The 20,078-nt window shown below is 51.0% G+C and overlaps 1 protein-coding gene across 1 annotated transcript in view; it reads left to right on the top strand.

Moving 5' to 3' along the window:
• The window catches only part of ttll7 (tubulin tyrosine ligase-like family, member 7), a 172,684-nt gene that overhangs the window by 134,235 nt on the left and 18,371 nt on the right, over positions 1-20,078 (top strand). Inside the window, exons 14-15 of the mRNA XM_077202804.1 lie at positions 135-221; positions 19,594-19,756. Of these exons, the coding sequence (XP_077058919.1) occupies positions 135-221; positions 19,594-19,756 (250 nt within the window). The remainder of the gene's footprint in view (positions 1-134; positions 222-19,593; positions 19,757-20,078) is intronic.

The following is a 20,078-nucleotide window of genomic DNA, read 5'->3' as shown; positions in this document are numbered from 1 at the left end:
ATTGGACTTACACTTAGTTTCTCCTGACATTCAGTAAAATCACCAGTGAGGTGCAAAAATGTGATCATATCAAGACAGTTTTTATGTGAAAAACAAAGACAATCTTATGCATTTGTTTGTGACTTGTTCTGCAGGAGGAAGATATCCTAGACCTCCTGGAGCAGTGTGAACTGGATGATGAGAAACTGTTGGGGAAAACCTCTAAACAGAAAGGTTCTAAGGTATGTAGTCACAAGTGTAGATATATATTTTTTTAATCTAAAGAAACGTCTCGGTTACGTATGTAACCCTAGTTCCCTGATAGGGAACGAGACGCTGCGTCAAACGCTGCGGGAACGCCCCTGCGTTGTGCGTCATGAAGCACGTATGGAATCAGCCCAATGGAGAGATGAAACGTCATAGGCGGGTGACGTCATCGACCAGGAAACTATAAAGCACCCCAAAAACACAAGCGCATTAGCTTCTGATAGGCTTGAAGGAAGCGCTAACGGGAGTGCCGGGAGTATGGCGGAGCGACGCAGCGTCTCGTTCCCTATCAGGGAACTAGGGTTACATACGTAACCGAGACGTTCCCTTTCAAGGGAACTTCGAGCTGCGTCAAACGCTGCGGGAACGCGAATACCCACGTCGCCATAGGACCAAATGACCGTCATGTGAGACTAGCGCACAGAGGACGAGAGCACCTGTGCCCCAGGGGTAGAGCTTAAGTCTAGGTCATAGAACTTAATAAAAGTATGCGGTGAAGACCATCCAGCCGCATCACAAACATCACTCAGGGAAACCCCCGACAGAAGAGCTTTAGAAGCAGCCATACTCCTGGTAGAGTGAGCTCGGACAACCAAAGGTGAAGGCTGGCCAGCCGACTCATAAGCAAGTGAGATAGCCTCAACCACCCACTTGCTCATTCTCTGTTTAGACGCCGGACACCCTTTCCTGGGTGGCCCGAAACATACAAAAAGTTGTTCTGATTTCCTCCACAGGGCAGCTCTGTGGACATAAGCGTCTAATGCCCTAACAGGGCAGAGTGAATTAAGTTTCTCCTGGTCCGATGACATAAATGGAGGAGGACAGAAAGCCTGCAGAACCGTAGGTCTAACAATATTAGTAGGAACCTTAGGAACGTAACCTGGTCTAGGATGCAGAAAAGCTTTAACCATGCCAGGTGCAAATTCCAGGCACGAGGGTGAAACCGACAGAGCCCGCAAATCTCCGATTCTTTTTAGTGAAGAGATAGCAAGCAAAAAGATAGTCTTAAAAGTGAGAAACTTCTCGGGAACTTCTTCGATAGGTTCAAAAGGAGCTAGGGAAAGACCTTCTAATACAATGGCCAGATCCCAAGTCGGCACCCTCGTACGAACTGCTGGCCTCAGCCTCAAAGTGCCACGGAGGAAACGAGTTATAAGCGGGTGTCTCCCAAGAGAAACTCCACTGAAAGGGACGTGGTAAGCAGCTAGTGCCGCCACATACACCTTTAGTGTGGAGGGGGATAACCCTGTGGAGAAGCGCTCCTGCAGGAATTCCAGCACTGCACCCACTGGGCAGTTAACTGGGTCCTGCAGGTGTTCTCCACACCAAGAAGTGAAAAGTTTCCACTTCAAGGCATAAAGCTTCCTCGTCGATGGAGCTCTGGAGTTAAGAATGGTCTCAACAACCTCGGTTGAGAGACCGGAGTCTATGAGCTGGGCCCCCTCAGAGGCCAAGCCCACAGTTTCCACAATTCTGGGCGGGGGTGAAGTATCGTGCCCCCCGCCTGGGAGAGTAGATCCCTCCTGACCGGGAGCTCCAAAGGAGAACCGTCCAGGAGAGAAATCAGGTCCGCAAACCATACTCGGGCCGGCCAGAACGGGGCTACTAGTAGTAGACTGACCCCGTCCCGGCGGACCCTCTCCAGAACTCCTGGTAACAGAGCAATCGGGGGAAAGGCGTACAGACGTGACCTCGGCCACGGCTGCACCATAGCATCCAACCCCAGGGGGGCTGGAAGAGTGATGGAGAACCACCGATGACAATGAGTGGTCTCCTTGGAAGCGAATAGGTCCACCTCGGCGCGACCGAAACTCAACCAAAGGAGCTCCACCACCTCGGGGTGGAGTCTCCATTCCCCTGGCCTCGGCCCCTGCCTCGACAGGGAGTCTGCTACCACATTCAAATACCCAGGGAGATACATTGCTCTCAGAGATAGTAGCTTCCCTTGGGACCACAGGAGGATCTGACGGGCCAACTTGTAAAGCCGGCGAGACCGCAGGCCCCCCTGATGATTTATATAAGAGACCACCGACGTGTTGTCTGATTGAACTAACACATGATGGCCTCTCAGGTCTGTTAGGAAGTGTTTCAGAGCCTGAAACACAGCCAACATCTCTAGACAATTTATGTGCCACGAAAGATGATGATCCTGCCACAGACCTTGGGCTGGGCGACCACTCATGACCGCCCCCCACCCTGTGAGGGAAGCATCCGTCGTTAGCGTTATGCGACGACAAAGAGCCCCCAGCACAGGACCTTTGGATAGGAACCAAGTTTCTCTCCACATGACCAGAGCACGAAGGCAGCGCCGCGTGACTTTGAACGTGCGGAGCGGATTTCCCCTCGGGGAGAATCCCTTGGTCCTGAGCCACCACTGTAGCGGTCTCATGTACAACAGGCCGCAAGGTATAACGTTGGACGCTGCTGCCATCAGACCCAACAGTCTCTGAAACTGCTTGACAGTGAGTAGCTGGCCTAGCTTCACTTGTTTCACAGCTGAGAGAATCGAAGCGATGCGGGTCGGAGAGAGTCGCGCCCGCATCGATACCGAATCCCAAACGACACCCAGAAAAGTGGTCTTCTGGGAAGGAGATAATACACTTTTCTTTGCGTTCAGCCTCAACCCCAACTTTCTGATATGAGCGAGGACGACATCTCGATGCCGAACCGCCATCTGCTCGGTCTGAGCTAAAATCAACCAATCGTCGATGTAATTGAGAATACGAATGCCCTGAAGCCTCAGAGGCACTAGTGCTGCATCCATGCATTTCGTGAAAGTGCGGGGAGATAAAGCTAGGCCAAACGGAAGAACCCTGTACTGGTACGCCTCGCCCCCGAAGGCGAACCTCAGGAACTTCCTGTGTTGTGGAAGGATGGACACATGGAAGTATGCGTCCTTCAGATCTATCGTGACAAACCAGTCCTCGGACCTGATTTGAGACACGATCTGCTTGATAGTGAGCATCTTGAATTTTAGCTTCCCTACCGAGCGATTCAATATGCGCAGGTCTAAAATTGGACGCAACCCCCCATCCTTCTTTGGAACGATGAAATATCGGCTGTAATAACCTGACTCCAAACTGGGAGGAGGAACCCGTTCTATAGCCTCTTTTTGAAGGAGCGTTTTCACCTCTTGTTCCAATACCAGAGCCTGCTCGGGGCCCACCACTGTGTGCAGAACCCCTCTGAATTTTGGTGGACGACACCTGAACTGGATAGCATAACCCTTTTCTACTGTCTGCAGGACCCAATGAGATATTTTTGGAAGGCTTTTCCACTCTGCCAGAAATTCTACTAAGGGTACCAGCCTCTCGAGACTGGCCTCTGGTGTAACTTGAGCAGCAGACGCAGCGCCCTGTAACGGCGCACCGGCAGGGAACAACTGGTCTGACCGCTCTGAGACCCTCCTCAGAGGGAGCGAGCGTCCCTCGGGAAAGCGCTCGCTGGGATCGTCTGTGCCCCGGCATAAAGGCGGGGTTGGCAGAACGAGCCCCTGAGGGCACCGAGGAGGAATGGGCACCGTAAAAAGAGGTGAACACCTTTCCGCCTCGGTGGGGACCACCCTCAGCATCCTGAACGGCTTGGCGTCAGGACTTCTTCTTAGCCGAAGCCTTCTTAGCCAATATAACTGTCCTCAGATCAGTTCTACTGGGAGAAGGCTTCGGCTGAGAGTGTCGCGGCTGAGCCCACTGTCCAGCAGGGGGAGCACGAGACGCGACACTCTGCCTCTGCTGCGCTCTATGTGATGAGCTCGAAGACGGCCGGGGCTGCTCCCGCCCAGCAGCCCCAGGGACATGAACTTTAAGGGGAAGAAACTTTTTAAAAGCTGCAGTTTGTTTCTTTTCTTCTTGGAATTTATCGATAACTGAATTCACAGCATCACCAAACAACCCCATGGGAGAAAGAGGAGCATCTAAAAGAAAAGCTTTTTCTCTCTCTTTAATATTGGTCTGATTTAACCACAAATGTCTTTCTGCGGCCACCAGAGCTGCCATAGAACGACCCATTAATTTGGCCGATTCTCTGGTGGCACGCAGGGATAAATCAGCAGCCTGACGCAGTTCGCGAACTACGTCAGTACTGACCTCCTCACTCTCACTCATGTCCCTTAGCAGATCAGCCTGGTATGCCTGCAAGATTGACATAGTATGCAGACATGACGCAGCCTGACCTGCTGCCGAATATGCTTTACCCACCAAAGCCGAAGTGTTTCTTAAAGGCTTGGTGGGTAATGCCGGTGCCTTAAAAGATGATGCTGCTTCGGGGGAGAGATGGCTCGCAAGCGTCTCTTCCACACGAGGCAAAGCACCATAACCATGAGCCTTGGCTCCCATAATATTAGCGTATGTTGAAGTCTGGGGACTAAACACTCTATATGACACCGGTTTTCTCCATGATTTCGACACCTCGGTGTGGAGATCATGGAAAAACGGCAGGCACCGGCGTGGAGGCTGCACACGTGACGGCAAAAATCTCTCATCCAACTTTGATTTAGAAACAGACTCCTGTCTAGTCACTGGCCATTCAATATTAAGTTTTTCAACAGCTCTTGTTAACACCTCCATAAGCTCATCACTCTCAGGAGTGTGGGGTGGCGAATCCTCCACATCTCCCTCAACACTAACAACATCAAGTTCCTCAGAACTGGATAGCTGCAGCATTGGTGCCTCAGCCCGAGCGGAAGAAACCGCAGCGCGTGCTTCCGAACCCGGGACTGAGGCACTGGATCTCACAGGTGAAGGGAGAGATAAGGCAGAGCCCGTCTCAAACCCCGCTGTGAGATCCATCTGCGATCCCCACGATAAGCGCCGCCGCTCTGCCTCGGCAGAAGCGGGACCCGAACCGCGGGGAGCGCGCACCGAACCGCTCTCCTCAAAGAGCTATCGGCGGGAGCGGAGCGTCCTTAACGGCAAACGCTCGCAATGCTCACAGTCTGCTCCCTCGAGAGCAAACTGGGCATGCTGAACTCCCAAACAAACAACACAAAGATCATGTGTATCCCCGCTCGTTAAATAACGCGAGCAGGGAGGAACACACTTTCTAAACTGCTGTTCGTCCGCCATAATCTCTCAATATATATATATATAGGGATAAATTGTTTGTGTGGTGCAGGGTATGTAAGACAGACAATATCACACAGGGACAGATTCACATGTAGCGCGACTGAAAGCACAGAAGCTAATGCGCTTGTGTTTTTGGGGTGCTTTATAGTTTCCTGGTCGATGACGTCACCCGCCTATGACGTTTCATCTCTCCATTGGGCTGATTCCATACGTGCTTCATGACGCACAACGCAGGGGCGTTCCCGCAGCGTTTGACGCAGCTCGAAGTTCCCTTGAAAGGGAACTTAATTACATTTGCCAACAATATTTACTATGTACATTTTATCTCTTTATTTACATGGCAAATGCTTTTATCCTAAGCAAGTTGCATTGCATTCAAGGTATACATATTTTCAGTTCAAGCATTCCTTGGAAATCAAAACCATGACCATGGCAATGCTTTCATCATGCTCTTCTGTTTGAGCTACCGGAATGCTTTGTGTACTTTTATGAGGTAAAACAAGGAATATATCTTTAAAGGAATAGTTCACTTTAAAATGAACAGGCTGTCATCTTTTACTCACCCTCAAGTTGTTTCAAAACTGTATGAATTTCTTCTGCTGAACACAAAGGAAGATATTTTGAAGAATGTCGGTAACCAAACAGTTGATGGACCCCATTGACTTCAATAGTAGGGCAAAAAATACTATGGAAGTCAGTGGGGCCCATCAACTGTTTTAGTTACCGACATTCTTCAAAATATATTCCTTTGTGTTCAGCAGAAGAAAGACATTCATACGGGTTTGAAACAACTGGAGGGTGAGTAAATGATTACAGAAGTTTCATTTTTAAGTGAACTATTCCTTTAAGAGACACTGATTTGTGTATCCCATCATAATTATGTGTAACATAATTAAATGCAGAATGGTTTGATAGTGCAATACTCTTTTTATAAGTAGTATTATGAAAAGAAGTATGAAGTGCAGTATAGTTTATTGCAAAATATATACAAGTAGTTTGAGAATGTTGGGAGACTAATTCGGTTACGTAATTCGCAATGTGTCAGTGACCCCCACTGATCTTTTTTACCACAGTTCTTGTTTCTCTTATGCCTGGTTCATATTACACGATTTTAGCCCTATTTTGGCACGATCCGTTTGACGTAGGGTCTCGTGGGGATTCGTAAACGACAACGGGCGTCGGGACGCAAGATTCGATCGTATCATCTCGTATAGTGTGTCATAGTGGGCGACAACCTACGTCACGTCTGCGATGCTTCACGACATCAAGACAAAAAGACTAGCATGTTTAATTTTTTTAACGGTCGTCCACGACGGGTTCCGTCACATGTATGAGGTTGACCAATAGGAGCACAGAAGCTTTTCCATACACAACTTTCAAAAATGGCGAAACGAAAGAGAGACGATGGTGCTACTAGGTGGAGTTATGACATGGAGGAAAGGTTCGTAAGAAAACAATATTTTACCTCAAGTTCTCTTTGGAGGATTGACAGCCAATACTCTCCTCTTCGAGCAATCCAGGAACGTGTCCATTGTCGGGTTTTCTTTCTTTTTTTTAAGTTTTCTGAATACAGGACAGCCAATACAACACTCACCGCCACATCCATTGTTTGTTTACGTTCGTTTCTGGAAGTCACTTGCTATAGTTTCGCCTTCTCAATGACATCACGCGCATCGTTAAAGACGGCACGCGATGACTGGTCAGGAAGCAACGTGTAGTCTGACATGTTTCTTGTCCACGACACGACAAGATTTTAGGAGTCAAAATCGCGTAATCTGACACAGTGACTATCGTAAAAGACCAAAAAAATCGTGTAATCTGAACCAGGCATTACGGTTCTCTGATTGGTGAAATCACACTGACTTCTGATTTTTACAAAAGTGCACCGCCCAGCAAAGGCAATAACTACACCAGGGGTCGGCAACCTATTTGTCATAAAGTGCCATTATTAAGTTTCCGAGTTCATCACTGTGCCATAACCCCCCCCCCCTGTATAAATAAACATATTTTAAATATTCATAATGACTAACACAGAAATAGTACAGAAATTAAAATGTTTCTCATGAAATTTGTTTTAAATTTGTCATCTTTGTTTTCAGGCCTAAATTAGACTTTGAAGAACAGATTGGACCTGGTCATTCGTGTTTTTACTGACTTCTTTCAGTATTGTTAAAAGTGTTACACTTCCACTTGGCAACATAACTGCATCTCACTACTTTTAATGAAGACAACTGTGTGTTGAGCTTCACAATGTAAGCTAAACTTTCAGTTTCATTTGCGCAGTTTGCACGTCGGCTTGCTGAAGAGATGCGTGTTGCAGCAGCGCTGTCATATCCATAAACTGGGAGCCGTTATAACACTCGCATGTTTGTTTTTTTTTTTACCAATTTGGGAGGAGTAAAATTTACATTTGTGACTTCAACAAGCATATATAGTGCATATATGCATTTTGTTCATTTTCATCTGGAATATGTAAAAGTGTGCTCTCAATCAGAGGGCATTTGTCTCACCATTGGATTGCTTTCCAATCAGAGAAAAAACATGAACTGATCAGGTACGCATGAACGGAGTTTCCACATGCATCACAGTCATTTTAATATTTATGGAATGTTTAATAGGGACTCTGTACACTTGGTTGAAATTTATAGCATTAACTATTTACAGCGGAACGAGCTTTAAGGTGTCAGTTGGATAAGTTGTTTGCGCTGATGCGCAATGGTCAGCGCGACCACTCTGACCAATGGTTTGTTAGAGCTGCACGCTTTCATTGACTTGTGCATTTTAATACTCACACTTTAATAATATTAATAACTCCTAACTTAATAAAACAAGTTGTTACTACAAGGAATTATTACATCAATATGTAGATCTGTATATAGGTGGGAGGTAGGCTACTTTATCTGAATGAAATACATACACCCCTCTCGCGCTTGCTTGCGTGCCAGCGATTAACCCTCCGCGTGCCAGTGCTGGCACGCGTGCCTTAGGTTGCCGACCCCTGAACTACACCAACACTGGACCTGAAAATTCAGTTTTCTCTTAATCTGACTGTAGTTGAGCACTGTCTGTCACTGGAAAGATCATAGTCTAAGCAACCATTATTCATATTTTCATAAAATAAGTAGTTACTGTTTTTGGATTTGTACGGCAGCCTATGTTATTGCTTAGTCTCAGAGATCATGATAGGTCTGTCTTGAAAGTTTTCTTTACAATTCTATATATAGATGGAGTAAATGTATGGGATTATTACTTGTGGTACCTGACTATCAAAAATGTTACAATGCAAAATATAATTCCCCCTTTTTTTAGTTTGTGGTGAAATAGTTATCTTACGAGAGGTTCTCTCGTATTGCGTAAGTTTAGCTTACACTACGGGAAAGATTCATCTTCTCGAGATATTGAAGCCATAAAATTATCCTTAATTTTGTATTCATTGTCAACGCAGTGCAGCAGCTAGCAGACCTAGAGCAGGCCATTTCGCGTGCTCATTGGCTTCCCTGCGGACAACTGCTGCAGCCTACCAGCGAGCCCGACGTGACGTCACGCCGAATGAAGGGCGCCCGCGCCTTCATAGCGTCACAGCCCGCCAGAATGGGCGTGGCTTAGCATATAAAAGTAGGGGCTGTAGGCTGACTTCCCTGATTTTGGATCTGGATCTGAGAGAAGCCACCGCCGCCGTCGAACAAGCGAAACAGCCAGCTTAGGACAGCGCTGAGGAAGCCGGCCGTCTTCGCCACCTTCAGCCATCCGTGCGAGCTACGCTATCCGGCGACATATCCTTTTATCTCTGTATTCTGTGTTCTACACTTCCTAAAAGAGCAGTGAGACGTCTTTTTCAAGATGTCTTGCACTTCCTATGGCTCGTGCAGAGCCGCTCAGCGTTGGAGACCGCCCATCTGCGCTCTCTGCCTGGGCCAGGAACACGCAGCCTCGCCCTCTCGATGGAGGACCCTGCGGGCTCGAATCGAAGTCTTTTACCACAGCGCCGCGCGGCTAGCTCTCTTTGTGTTACAAGAGAGTTTCCCCGCCCTCGTGCCCCCGTTTCGCGCGTCATGCAGAGCCCTCTCGAGCTCTCTGCATGACCTGGACGGGCATCATCTGTGTCACATGTAGGTCCCGTGCCCACTACTTGTGCGCGCGCCCTCATACAAACACTGTTCCCAGTTCTGCTCGACCAACGAGCACGCGGCTAGCTCTCTTTACGTTACAAGAGAGCTACCCCGCCCTCGCGTCGCCGTTCGCGAGTCATGCAGAGCCCTCTCGAGCTCTCTACATGACCCGGACGGGCATCAACTTACGCGAAGTACTGGATCCGTGGTAAGAGCAGAAATTTTCATACAGTTCTGCTCGACCAACGAGCACGCGGCTAGCTCTCTTTACGTTACAAGAGAGCTACCCCGCCCTCGCGTACCCGTTCGCGCGTCATGCAGACCCCTCTCGAGCTCTCTGCTGCGCGCCACCGTCGAAATGTCTCGCCCTGTCAGTACGCTTAGATAAGGCTACTGCAGCTGTGTATTTGGCAGCCAACGAGCCGGTAATGCAACCCGCCCGCCTGCACACATCCGCCGTTCTTGCGGCGACCCAGAGAAATCTCAAGTGAGTATAATGTCTGGTTATCTGGCTCACGCCATTGGTGTCTTGAATGTAGAAAAGGTGCCCACATCTCGGTGTTCACCCTTACACACAAACACGATACCCCACGCAGAGCCCACTCTCATAAAGCTGGCAAATGCCGCTCGAGTGCTAGATGTAGGAAACGTGCCCACAACTCTGTACTCACGCCTATTTTCTGCCCACTCTGTCACACGGCCAGAACAGCCTCATACATGTCAGGTTAAGAATGTAAGTTACGTGCCCGCTCACGAGCGCTCATGCTTACTAACAGACACATCGCCTCCGAAAAGACGCGCGTGTCCCGCTGCGGCCGGACCGCCATCAAAGTTTATTTCCCTGTCAGTCCCCTTCAAATAGGCTACTGCAGTGGTTCATTTAGCAGCCAACGAGCCGGTTTGTTCACCCTCTCGCCTGCACACAAACGCCATTTTCATGGCGACCCAGAGAAATCTCAAAAAGAGTATAATGTCTGGTCCGGCTCACGCCGTCTGTGTTTTAAGTGTAGTGAAAGTGCCCACGCCCCAGTGTTCACCCCTACACACAAGCACTTCGAATCTCATGTCACTCACAGAGCACACTCTCATAAAGCGCAGAAAAGCCGCTCGAGTGTTGAATGTAAGAAATGTGTCCACAGGTCTGTGCCCACTATCTGCCCGCTCTGTTACACGATCAAAAAAAGCAGGTTATGAATGTCTCGTGCCCGCCAGAGAGCGTTCACGCTTGCTAACAGAAACCTCCCCCCGGGCTCCGCCCGCGCGTTTAAGTGTTATCACAAAACGCAGGGCATTAATAAGACGCTCCCCATCCATTATGATCGGGCGTCAACTACACTTGTAAGTCTCGTGCCCGCGCTCACGCTTACAGGAAGCTTTTCCACCCGGAGCGCTGCTCGCGCGTCAAAAAGTGAAAAAAGAATGTTCCCCATCCCTTGTGATTGGGACATCTCACATAAATCAGCCGGTTTCGGCTTTCAGCGAGCAGCCATTGCCCAGAACCGACTGGTACCAGCAGGGAGTGATGATGGGAACCATCTCTTATCGGAAAGTCATTTCGACAGACGCGTCCAACTCGGGTTGCGGCGCGCTGTTCGAGGGCAGACCGGTCTTCGGCCAGTGGTCAGACCAAGAGAAGTGTTTTCACATAAACTGTCTGGAAATGATAGCGTTCGAGAACGCGCTGAAGCGCTTCCTCCCATTCATACAGGACCAACATGTTCTTGTCGGCTCGGACAACATGTCGGTGTTATCCTATGTAAACCGTCAGGGCGGTGTCAGATCCAGAAATCTCTGCAATCTGACGGAACGCCTCCTTATTTGGTCTCAGATGCACCTGCGTTCGCTGAGGGCGGCGCATGTGCCTGGCCATTTGAACGACTGTCCAGACAAACTGTCCAGGGACAATGTTCCCCCAGGGGAATGGTCCCTGCACCCCCAAACCGTCCAGAAGCTGTGGCACCTATTCGGCAGAGCGGAAGTCGACCTATTTGTGTCAAAAGACAACGCTCAATGCCCGACGTTCTTCTAGAAGGAAGAGGACGTGCTGGCCCAGGTTTGGCCCAGCCTCCCGCTATATGCTTTCCCTCCGGTCTCTCTGTTACCACAGGGGATCAAGAGAATCAGGGAAACGCGCCACTTGGTGCTCCTCATAGCCCCGCGTTGGGAGAATCAGATTTGGTTCCCGGAACTAGCACGGCTGTCACTTACAGCTCCGTTGCCAATTCCGGTGAGGGCAGATCTCCTCTCTCAGGCTCGCTGCGCGATCTGGCATCCCCATCCAGAGCGCTGGTCTCTGCACGCATGGTTGATCCACGGGTACTCGTTGCCCTGCCAGAAGGAGTGACGAACACGATCACGCAGCCTAGAGCTCCTTCCACGAGAAGGCTCTACGCGTCTAAATGGTCGGTGTTCTCCGGATGGTGCACCGACAGAGGTCTGGACCCACGGACATGCGGGGTGGCGCATCTGCTCACCTTCCTACAAGAGCTGTTGGATAAGGGGAGGTCCCCATCCACGCTCAAAGTATACGTGGCGGCCGTGGCAGCGTTCGCAGAATCGACGCACGGCCAGTCACTGGGAAGACATGAGTTGGTCATCCGCTTCCTTAGAGGAGCTAGAAGGATGAACCCGCCGCGCCCCCCGTCGGTTCCTATGTGGGATCTTTCATTGGTCCTCGAGGCCCTGAAAGCCTTTCCATTTGAACTACTAGACTCCGTGGGGTTGAAATATCTATCACTGGAAACCGTCTTTCTGACTGCACTGTCGTCAGTAAAACGTGTGGGGGACCTGCATGCGCGTCGTGTCTTGAGTTCGGGCTGAATGACTCTAAAGTCATCCTCAGACCTAGACATGGCTATGTTCCTAAAGTGATGGGCACTCCATTCAGAGCGCAAGTTATTTCGCTGTCAGCATCTGTCAGCGAAAGTGAGGTGAATCTCCTCTCCCCTGTCAGGGCGCTGAGATTTTACATTACGCGCTCCGCCTCCTTCAGGGGTTCAGAACAGCTTTTTGTTTCTTTTGGTGGGCGCACCAAGGGTCTCGCCTCCTCGAAACAGAGCCTGTCCAGATGGATAGTGGACGCTATAGCAGCTGCTTACGCGTCAAAAGGTCTGCAATGCTCTCTGGGCATCAGGGCTCATTCCACGAGAGGCGTGGCCTCGTCGTGGGCGTGGTCTAGTGGGATTTCTATCCATGACATATGTGTATTGGCGGGCTGGAGTTCTCCGTCTACCTTTGTCAGGTTTTTTTGTCACGCGAGATGGCCTGCTCTAGGTCTGCTAGCTGCTGCACTGCGTTGACAATGAATACAAAATTAAGGATAATTTTTTGGCTTCAATATCTCGAGAAGATGAATCTTTCCCGTAGCGTCCTGAAGGAGGGAACGGAGGACGTAGTCGACGGTCGACTGAATTAGGATCTCGTTAGAGAGCCTGTCTTCTTCGAGTACTATCGAACGAGCCAATGTAATTGGCGTGCGTGATTCGCATCACACACTCCGCCCCCGCGGCGCGGGTATAAATACGGAAGTGGATGCACGCACTAGTTGCTTTTCGCTGAGGAGCCGAGAGTAACCCGGGGTCAGCGGTGGTCCAGCGGTAGTGGCAAGGGGACTACGTCCTCCGTTCCCTCCTTCAGGGAACGGTGGGTTGCATACGCAACCAGGACGTTCCCTTTCAGTCGAGAACGTCAGACGTAGTCGACGGTCGACTGAATTGGGATCACCCATTGAACACGCCACTAACGCTGCCACCTTCCAGTGCCTAAACCAAAGCCTCCTGATGCCCCCGCAAACTTAAGGCGGGGAAGGACAGGGCTTAGGCCAGGGAAGTCACTGCTGTTCCTACAGGACCACTGGGAAAGCGTTCCCCGTACGTTGGAAGGAAGGGACGCTGCGGAAGCCACATCCAACCCAGAGGGAGGTAATGTGGAGAATACACATATGAACTGGGCGGAAACCGGGCAGTCTAACATATGGAATGTCACTGGGGTGGCTCCAGCCTAAGACGGGGGGAGACACACCGGACAGTGACGGCAGAGAGACTCTGCCGAGGGAAGACACGGGCTCACCGCAGGGAGCCGTATCGTGGAAGAATACACATATGGGGTCACCGAAGGGACCGCAACATATGGACCCAGCCTAACACAGGTTCCACACTGCTTACGAGTGGTAGGCCTAACACCAGACGTTCCGCACGTCCGACGTCGGAGGGGTGTGGAGGAACTCAACAGGGTTCAATTTTAAGGGAACTCAACTGGAGTAGAAAGGCGCACGTATCCAGTCCATAGGAGGGGAATGGCGCAGCAAGCCGACACTTGAACCGGGCTCACTGTGAAACTGGCTTCATGAGAAGGGAGCCCACGTGAGGCAGCGGTTCAACTAGGTGTCGTCCAGCCCCCAACTCTAGAATCTGTTTTAGCAAAGCATATCGTCAACGCCCAGGCGGAGCACTTTACACTCATCATAGAGGAGCTCAACACCTAAGTGGACATGTTGCATCTCGGATCTTTGCCGAAATGAAGGCAAGCACTAAGTGCAACTTTGCATGGAAACAGCCTTCCCTCTCTGCTGAATTCCAACAGATATTTGAAGAGCTGGTCTGAGGTCTATGACTTGCATTCTGTACACGTCCAAGCGAACGGACACAGAAGCCAGGGCTGGATCTGCCTCCTCCAGGGCAGCGCTTGCAGGCTCACCACCTGCTCCTATTACGGGAGAGGTAGGAACCTTGGGCACAATCCGAGCCGGGGTCTCAGCTTGTGAGAGTTAGCCGGCCCAGACTCCAGGCACAATACGTTGACCGAAAGCGAGCAAGTCCCTACCCTCTAGTAGAGACCACGCGAGCAGGAGAACTGATATAACAGAATTTTTAACTCACTGCCTGCAGTGGCTCAGGGGCGGTCTCTGCAGTGCCGTCGCACCAGGGACAAGGCCCAAGAGGATAAAGAGGGACACAAGGATTTACAAGACCTTGCTCCTCAGGAACCTGACGATCAGAACGTGCTTCTGCATACTTCTGCAACACGATGAGCGTCGTTTAAACACCGAGGCAACATCATTTTGAAGGTGAAGGAAAACAGCCTACTGCAACCCATTTTGCAGGAAAGAGAGCACTGAAGTGATCGAAAGCTTTCAGGATCTCCTCTGGAGAGAAGACGCACTCAACGACTAGGTTCCACTTCTAAAGGCGTAAGCACGCTACCCAATTCTAGGGGGTGCTCGCAGAAGTGATGGTAACTATCACATGTTCTTGTGATAGCCACCTGAACCTCCGCGTTCAGATGTAAGACCGCCCGGAATCTCCGGGGGAAGAACGCGTGTGCCATCGTGCCCCGTCCCCGAAAGAGTTTTCAGGGGAAGTCAGGAAGGCTGTTGAAGGGAACCAGGTCTAGTTGGGCCAATAAGGGGCAACTATGAAGACCTGTTCCTCTCCTGACTTGGCACGTAGGTGCAAGCGACGGGCGCAAAAGACAGGAGCATTGCTCAACACAACATGTGAAGATCACTGGGCTTCAGGAGCATTTTCTGCTCAGCACTTGGGTGTGACAAGTTCACTGAGCTTCAGGAGCATTCCTGCTCAACACCTGAGTGTGATAAACTCACCGAGCTTCAGGAGCATTTCTGCTCAACACTTGAGTGCGAAGAACTTCACTGAACGACAGGAGCATTTCTGCTCAGCACTTGAGTGTGACAAGTTCACTGAGCTTCAGGAGCATTACTGCTCAACACCTGAGTGTGATAAACTCACTGAGCTACAGGAGCATTTCTGCTCAACACTTGAGTGCGAAGAACTTCACTGAGCACCAGGAGCATTTCTGCTCAGCACTGCGTGTGACGAATTCACTGAGCTACCTGTGATGAACTCACAGAGCTACAGGAGCATTGCTGCTCAACACCTGAGTGCGATGAACTTCACTGAGTTTCAGGAGCAATTCTGCTCAACATGAAGAGTGATGATTTCACTGACTTGAGCAGGCGCAAGGCGACCATGAGTCGCAGTCACTTTTAGAAGGCTCACTGGGGTGAAACGCATTTCTGCGGGCCCCTGGGGCAGCTGAGACCCAGTGTTTGTTCAAGGGTAGTCCGCTCGGTTTACCCAAACACTGGCGGAAAAATAAAACCGGGGGGGCAACTGAGCGGCCCCGGAATGGTCATGACCCAGCCGGACCCAGGGGATGGAGTCTCCACTTGCCCTGGCTATAACTGTCGTGAGGCTCGATGGCGGCACGATTGAGTAAGCGGGAGGAGTGGAACAAGGCGCCCTCAGAAGCGTCTGACTCCAAGGAGGAGGTGACGGGTGAGTTTGTGACATGCAGGGGAAGCTTGCGCAACGGTCGCAATGTCTAACAACTCGAGGCACGAATGCCCGTGTAGTCGGGGGTCGCCCAGGCCCCCGTTAAAACACGCCCTTTGTACATGGCCCCTCTGTTGAAGAGGGTTTGGCAGCAGACCGGGATGAACTATAGTCACACAGGGTGAGCTGCTCTGCCACGGTCACCTCGGGACTCGATCGTGAAGCTAGCGCTGAAGCGGTCACATATGGAGGAAGCCAAAGGCTGCGACTACCATATACCCCAGGAGCCTCTGAAAGTTCTTTCAGTGGGACCCTTTGTCACTTCAACACCAGCTGAACACATTCTCATTGGAGAGACATGTTGGACCGAGTACCTCTCCAAAACTAAGAAAGAGATACTCAGCCCGTGGGCGAGACTACTCTCTTCCAGTTGACCTGACGACCCAACGGGCTCTGGAGCACTCGAGGGGAAGGACACTGTACTGATACTCCACCCTTAGACGCAACACACAGGATGGCCTGCGGTGCGGGAGGTAGAGATCTGAAGCACATGTCTTTCAGGTCAAAGCTGCAGACCAATCTTGGGCCAAGATGGTCACGACCCACCCCCTAGTAGCACGAAGAACGAGTTTACAACTGGCCTTCGTACCGGCTGGAGGAGCGGCTATATCAAATCCTTCGCCAGCAGGATAAGATAAGCACGCACAAGTCAGGAGCACTGCTCAACACTCGGTGTGATGAATATCACTGAATTTTCAGGAGCACGTCTGCTCAACACCTAGTGTGATGACTATCACTGACTTGAGCGGGGTAGCCGAGCCTGAGGTGGGGCAGCAAAGTAGAGAGAGTGGTGTTAGTGTGCTGTGCAACACTTACCTGTCTCCACAAGCGGCAGGGGGCGCGTGAGAAGGCGGATGACCGGGTCGTCGAACGCACCAAGCTGCCTGCTGGCGACCAAGGGGGAGCTGAGGGGTGTAAGGCTATACAGGGTCACACCCGCCAGACTGGCCCTCTTGGGACCCAGGAACAGATGAAATTGCTCTCTCTTTGAAGTGTGGGTACCGCTTGCTCCGCTTTTTTTTTTTTTTTTTTTTTAGGGAGCCAGCGGCGGAACAGACACACACACAAACAAAGGCTCCACCCGGCCCTCACCCGGGGGGAGGGAGTGATCGTGCCACTCCAAGAGCATCTCATCCATTCCTGGGCGGCCCGCTCCGGAATGCTTTCGCTGTCGCTTGCCACCTGGCTTGGCAGCGCCTGGAGCGGGCTGGGCGTCTCTACTGCGGCCGGCTCCATGCTGAGGCCTGGGTGGAGGCTGCTGCGGAGGGCCAGCAGGAGCGGCGGCCGGAGAACGCCCACGGCGACGAGCAGGCGGAGGAGCTGCCACCGGCGGCGGGTGGAGGCAGCAGCTGGCCACCGGGGCAGGATGTGCCGGATGACCTCCGTCTGCGCTTGAGCGGCAGAGAACTGTTTGATGCAGTTCTCCACCGCGTCGCCGACCAGCCCAACCTAGGAAATTGGGGAGACCAGGAACCGAACCTTGTCCGCATCCGCCATACCAACCAGGCTGAGCCAACGAAGGCGCTACTGGACCACCAAGGTGGACATCGCCAGACTGATCACGCACGCTATGACACCCGTACCCCGGAGGGTGAGGTCGGATGCAGTGCGGTGCTCACCTATGAGCGCACGGTCTGGATTACCCTCGTGCATGCCATGGGTGCCCTAGCCTGTAGCAACGCCATGGCACGCAAGAGGAAGGGGCTTGCCCACAGGCTTTGTAAGCTCTGCCCGTCGGAACAGACGAAACTCACAGGCCTTAGGGGGGAGACGAGGATCCCCCCAAAAGGCAGCGGCCGCCGGACACAGGTGCACCTGTGTCGACAGACCGCTCCAATGGAGGGACACCTCGCAACCCTTCACCGTTCCTCCATCAAGGGTAATGCGGGGGAAAAGCTATTCAGGCAGTTTCTGGCAGAGAAAGATGCTGTTCACCACCTGATAAGCTCTCCATGCATTTCGGGAAAGAAAGGCACTGGGGCGGCGAGCTGAGAACCAGCGCGGCCCGCCCCAAGATACCAAACTCCAGATTCCAACCGAGACTGAACGGGACACGGTGGAGGTTCCACTCGAGCCCGGCAGCCTCGGCGGCCCGTTTCAGCATAGCTGATAAATCTGGATCCGGCTCGGGCAACATTGAACTCCCGGAGGGAGACAATGCAGCCGAGTCATCATCTCTAGAAGTCAGCTCACCCTCCGATGCTGCAATCGGCGTCCTGTCCTCCAGGGGAGCCCCGAGTGAAACCGCTGGCCCACCCATTACAGATGGACCAGCAGACAACACAGGAGGCTCCAGTGGTTGCAGTGGAAGGGAGGAGTGAGGAGCCCACAGGGAATGGTTACCGGGCGGGACATCCAACACTATCCTCCGGTCACCCATCCCACACAGCACCCGAGGGTGGGGCATGGTAATGGGGACTCGCTCTCCGCGAACGAAGGCGAGTCTCGCCCTCAACACTGCGACAGTCATGTTCCCACAGTGAAAACATGAGCTGTCCACAAAAGCTGTCTCAGCGTGCTGTAAGCCAAACACGTGACACAACAGTTGTGACCATCAGAGAGAGACAGGGAACGACCGCACCCAGAAACGCACGGGCGGAATGACATCTTGAAAAAGACGCAAACGCACCTGTGTTGCTCTTTCAGAAAATAGGACCGTCACCAGTGCCGGAGCACACAGGGGAATGACCGCGGCAACACTGAACAGAGAACTGAAACAGTGAAGCACTCACTTTTCCGCCCTCTAACCAGCCATCAACACACACAAACATTTAGAAATTTGTTGCTGTTAAAACAGCAGTTGAGAGCTCAAAGCTCGCGATCACCGCTGCACTCGCGCTGTAGAACACCAGCACTGGGAGAGTCTTCCTGAAGAACACCGACACACTCGCTCGTTGTAGACAACAGCACTCTCAGAGACATCAAACGATCGGCTCCGAAGCGAAAGGCAACTAGTGCGTGCATCCACTTCCGTATTTATACCCGCGCCGCGGGGGCGGAGTGTGTGATGCGAATCACGCACGCCAATTACATTGGCTCGTTCGATAGTACTCGAAGAAGACAGGCTCTCTAGCGAGATCCCAATTCAGTCGACCGTCGACTACGTCTGACGTTCTCGACTGAAAGGGAACCGAGGTTGCGTTAGTAACCGAGTATCGTTTTCATGACATTTGCTAATAGAGATGTTACAGATGTTTTGCATGAGACGATCTTAATTGGTTCACTTTTGACTTAGCAGAATGTACTTTTTATTTCGGCAGTGTCTGCTCTGATGGATTAGGACACTTTAACAGTGTCATTACGGGGCCATTTGGAATAATCTGACAAGGCAGAAATTAAGCAATTTAAATAGTCCCAAGCAGTTCCTCTTAAAAAGCAGGAACTCTCTGCGTTCTTTCAAAACTCTGTTGGAGATTACATTAAAAGTGTTAATTTAGATAGACCTTTGAGCCAAATTGAAGTTGAAAAGGTGAAATTAGTGCATTCAGAAAGCTAATAGTCAGTGCATCCCAAGTGTTGGACAGATATTCAATTCGTTGTTCAATACTTCTTGAAGGACATAATAGATTAGTTCCTCTGACATACAATGCATGTGTTTCAGACCAAATGAACATGTTTCTGCTGTGACATTAATCAAGACTTCAAGAAAATCAAGACAGGGTTCGCCAGGCATGCATCAAAGGCACGCCGCCCTTACGTTCTTTCAATATAGTGGCAAGTGTTAATTGGTCTCGGGCTGAAAGCTGCAGAACTGACATTTTTCTAGGATCTTCTCTCATTCTCTCTCCCTGTGGATGTGTTTATGTGATTGTTTGCCTGTAGGTCCTGTCATCCATGCCTGAGAGCAGCCCGACACCCAGAGGGCACAGAGACCCTGAAGACTCTTCGGCCAGCTGCAGCGACAGCAGCTCTGGTTCTGACGCTGATGGAGAAGATGAGAGTAGCAGCATCACGCAGGAGAAACTCAATCGCCCCGAACGCTCCAGTGAGTTCCTCCCCTTGGGCCTGTGAAAGAAAGTGCTCTGGGAAACCTCTATTAGGTCCTTTCCACATAAATGGTGCTGGTTCTCTTTTTCTCTAAATGGTTCGAGTGCAATCAGTATGGTTCCACAAGTCAGGGTAATGTAAAGTTTAAAATTCACGCATGACATAAAGTTCTCAGCAGACAACAACAACAGTTCTGATGGAACAAAACTAGATTGCTGTCATTATAATCAAGAAATCAGTTTACACAGGAAACAGTGAATGCAGAGATGCGCCACGTGTTTCAAACTTCTTGGAGACCGCAGAAGCCGCAGTTCTTCTGA

Source organism: Siphateles boraxobius, unplaced genomic scaffold (genome assembly GCF_051911475.1).
Source record: "Siphateles boraxobius isolate OS27281-9 unplaced genomic scaffold, OSU_SipBor_1 5, whole genome shotgun sequence".
Classification (NCBI taxonomy): Eukaryota; Metazoa; Chordata; class Actinopteri; order Cypriniformes; family Leuciscidae; genus Siphateles; species Siphateles boraxobius.
This window is presented reverse-complemented; position numbering and strand designations above follow the sequence as displayed.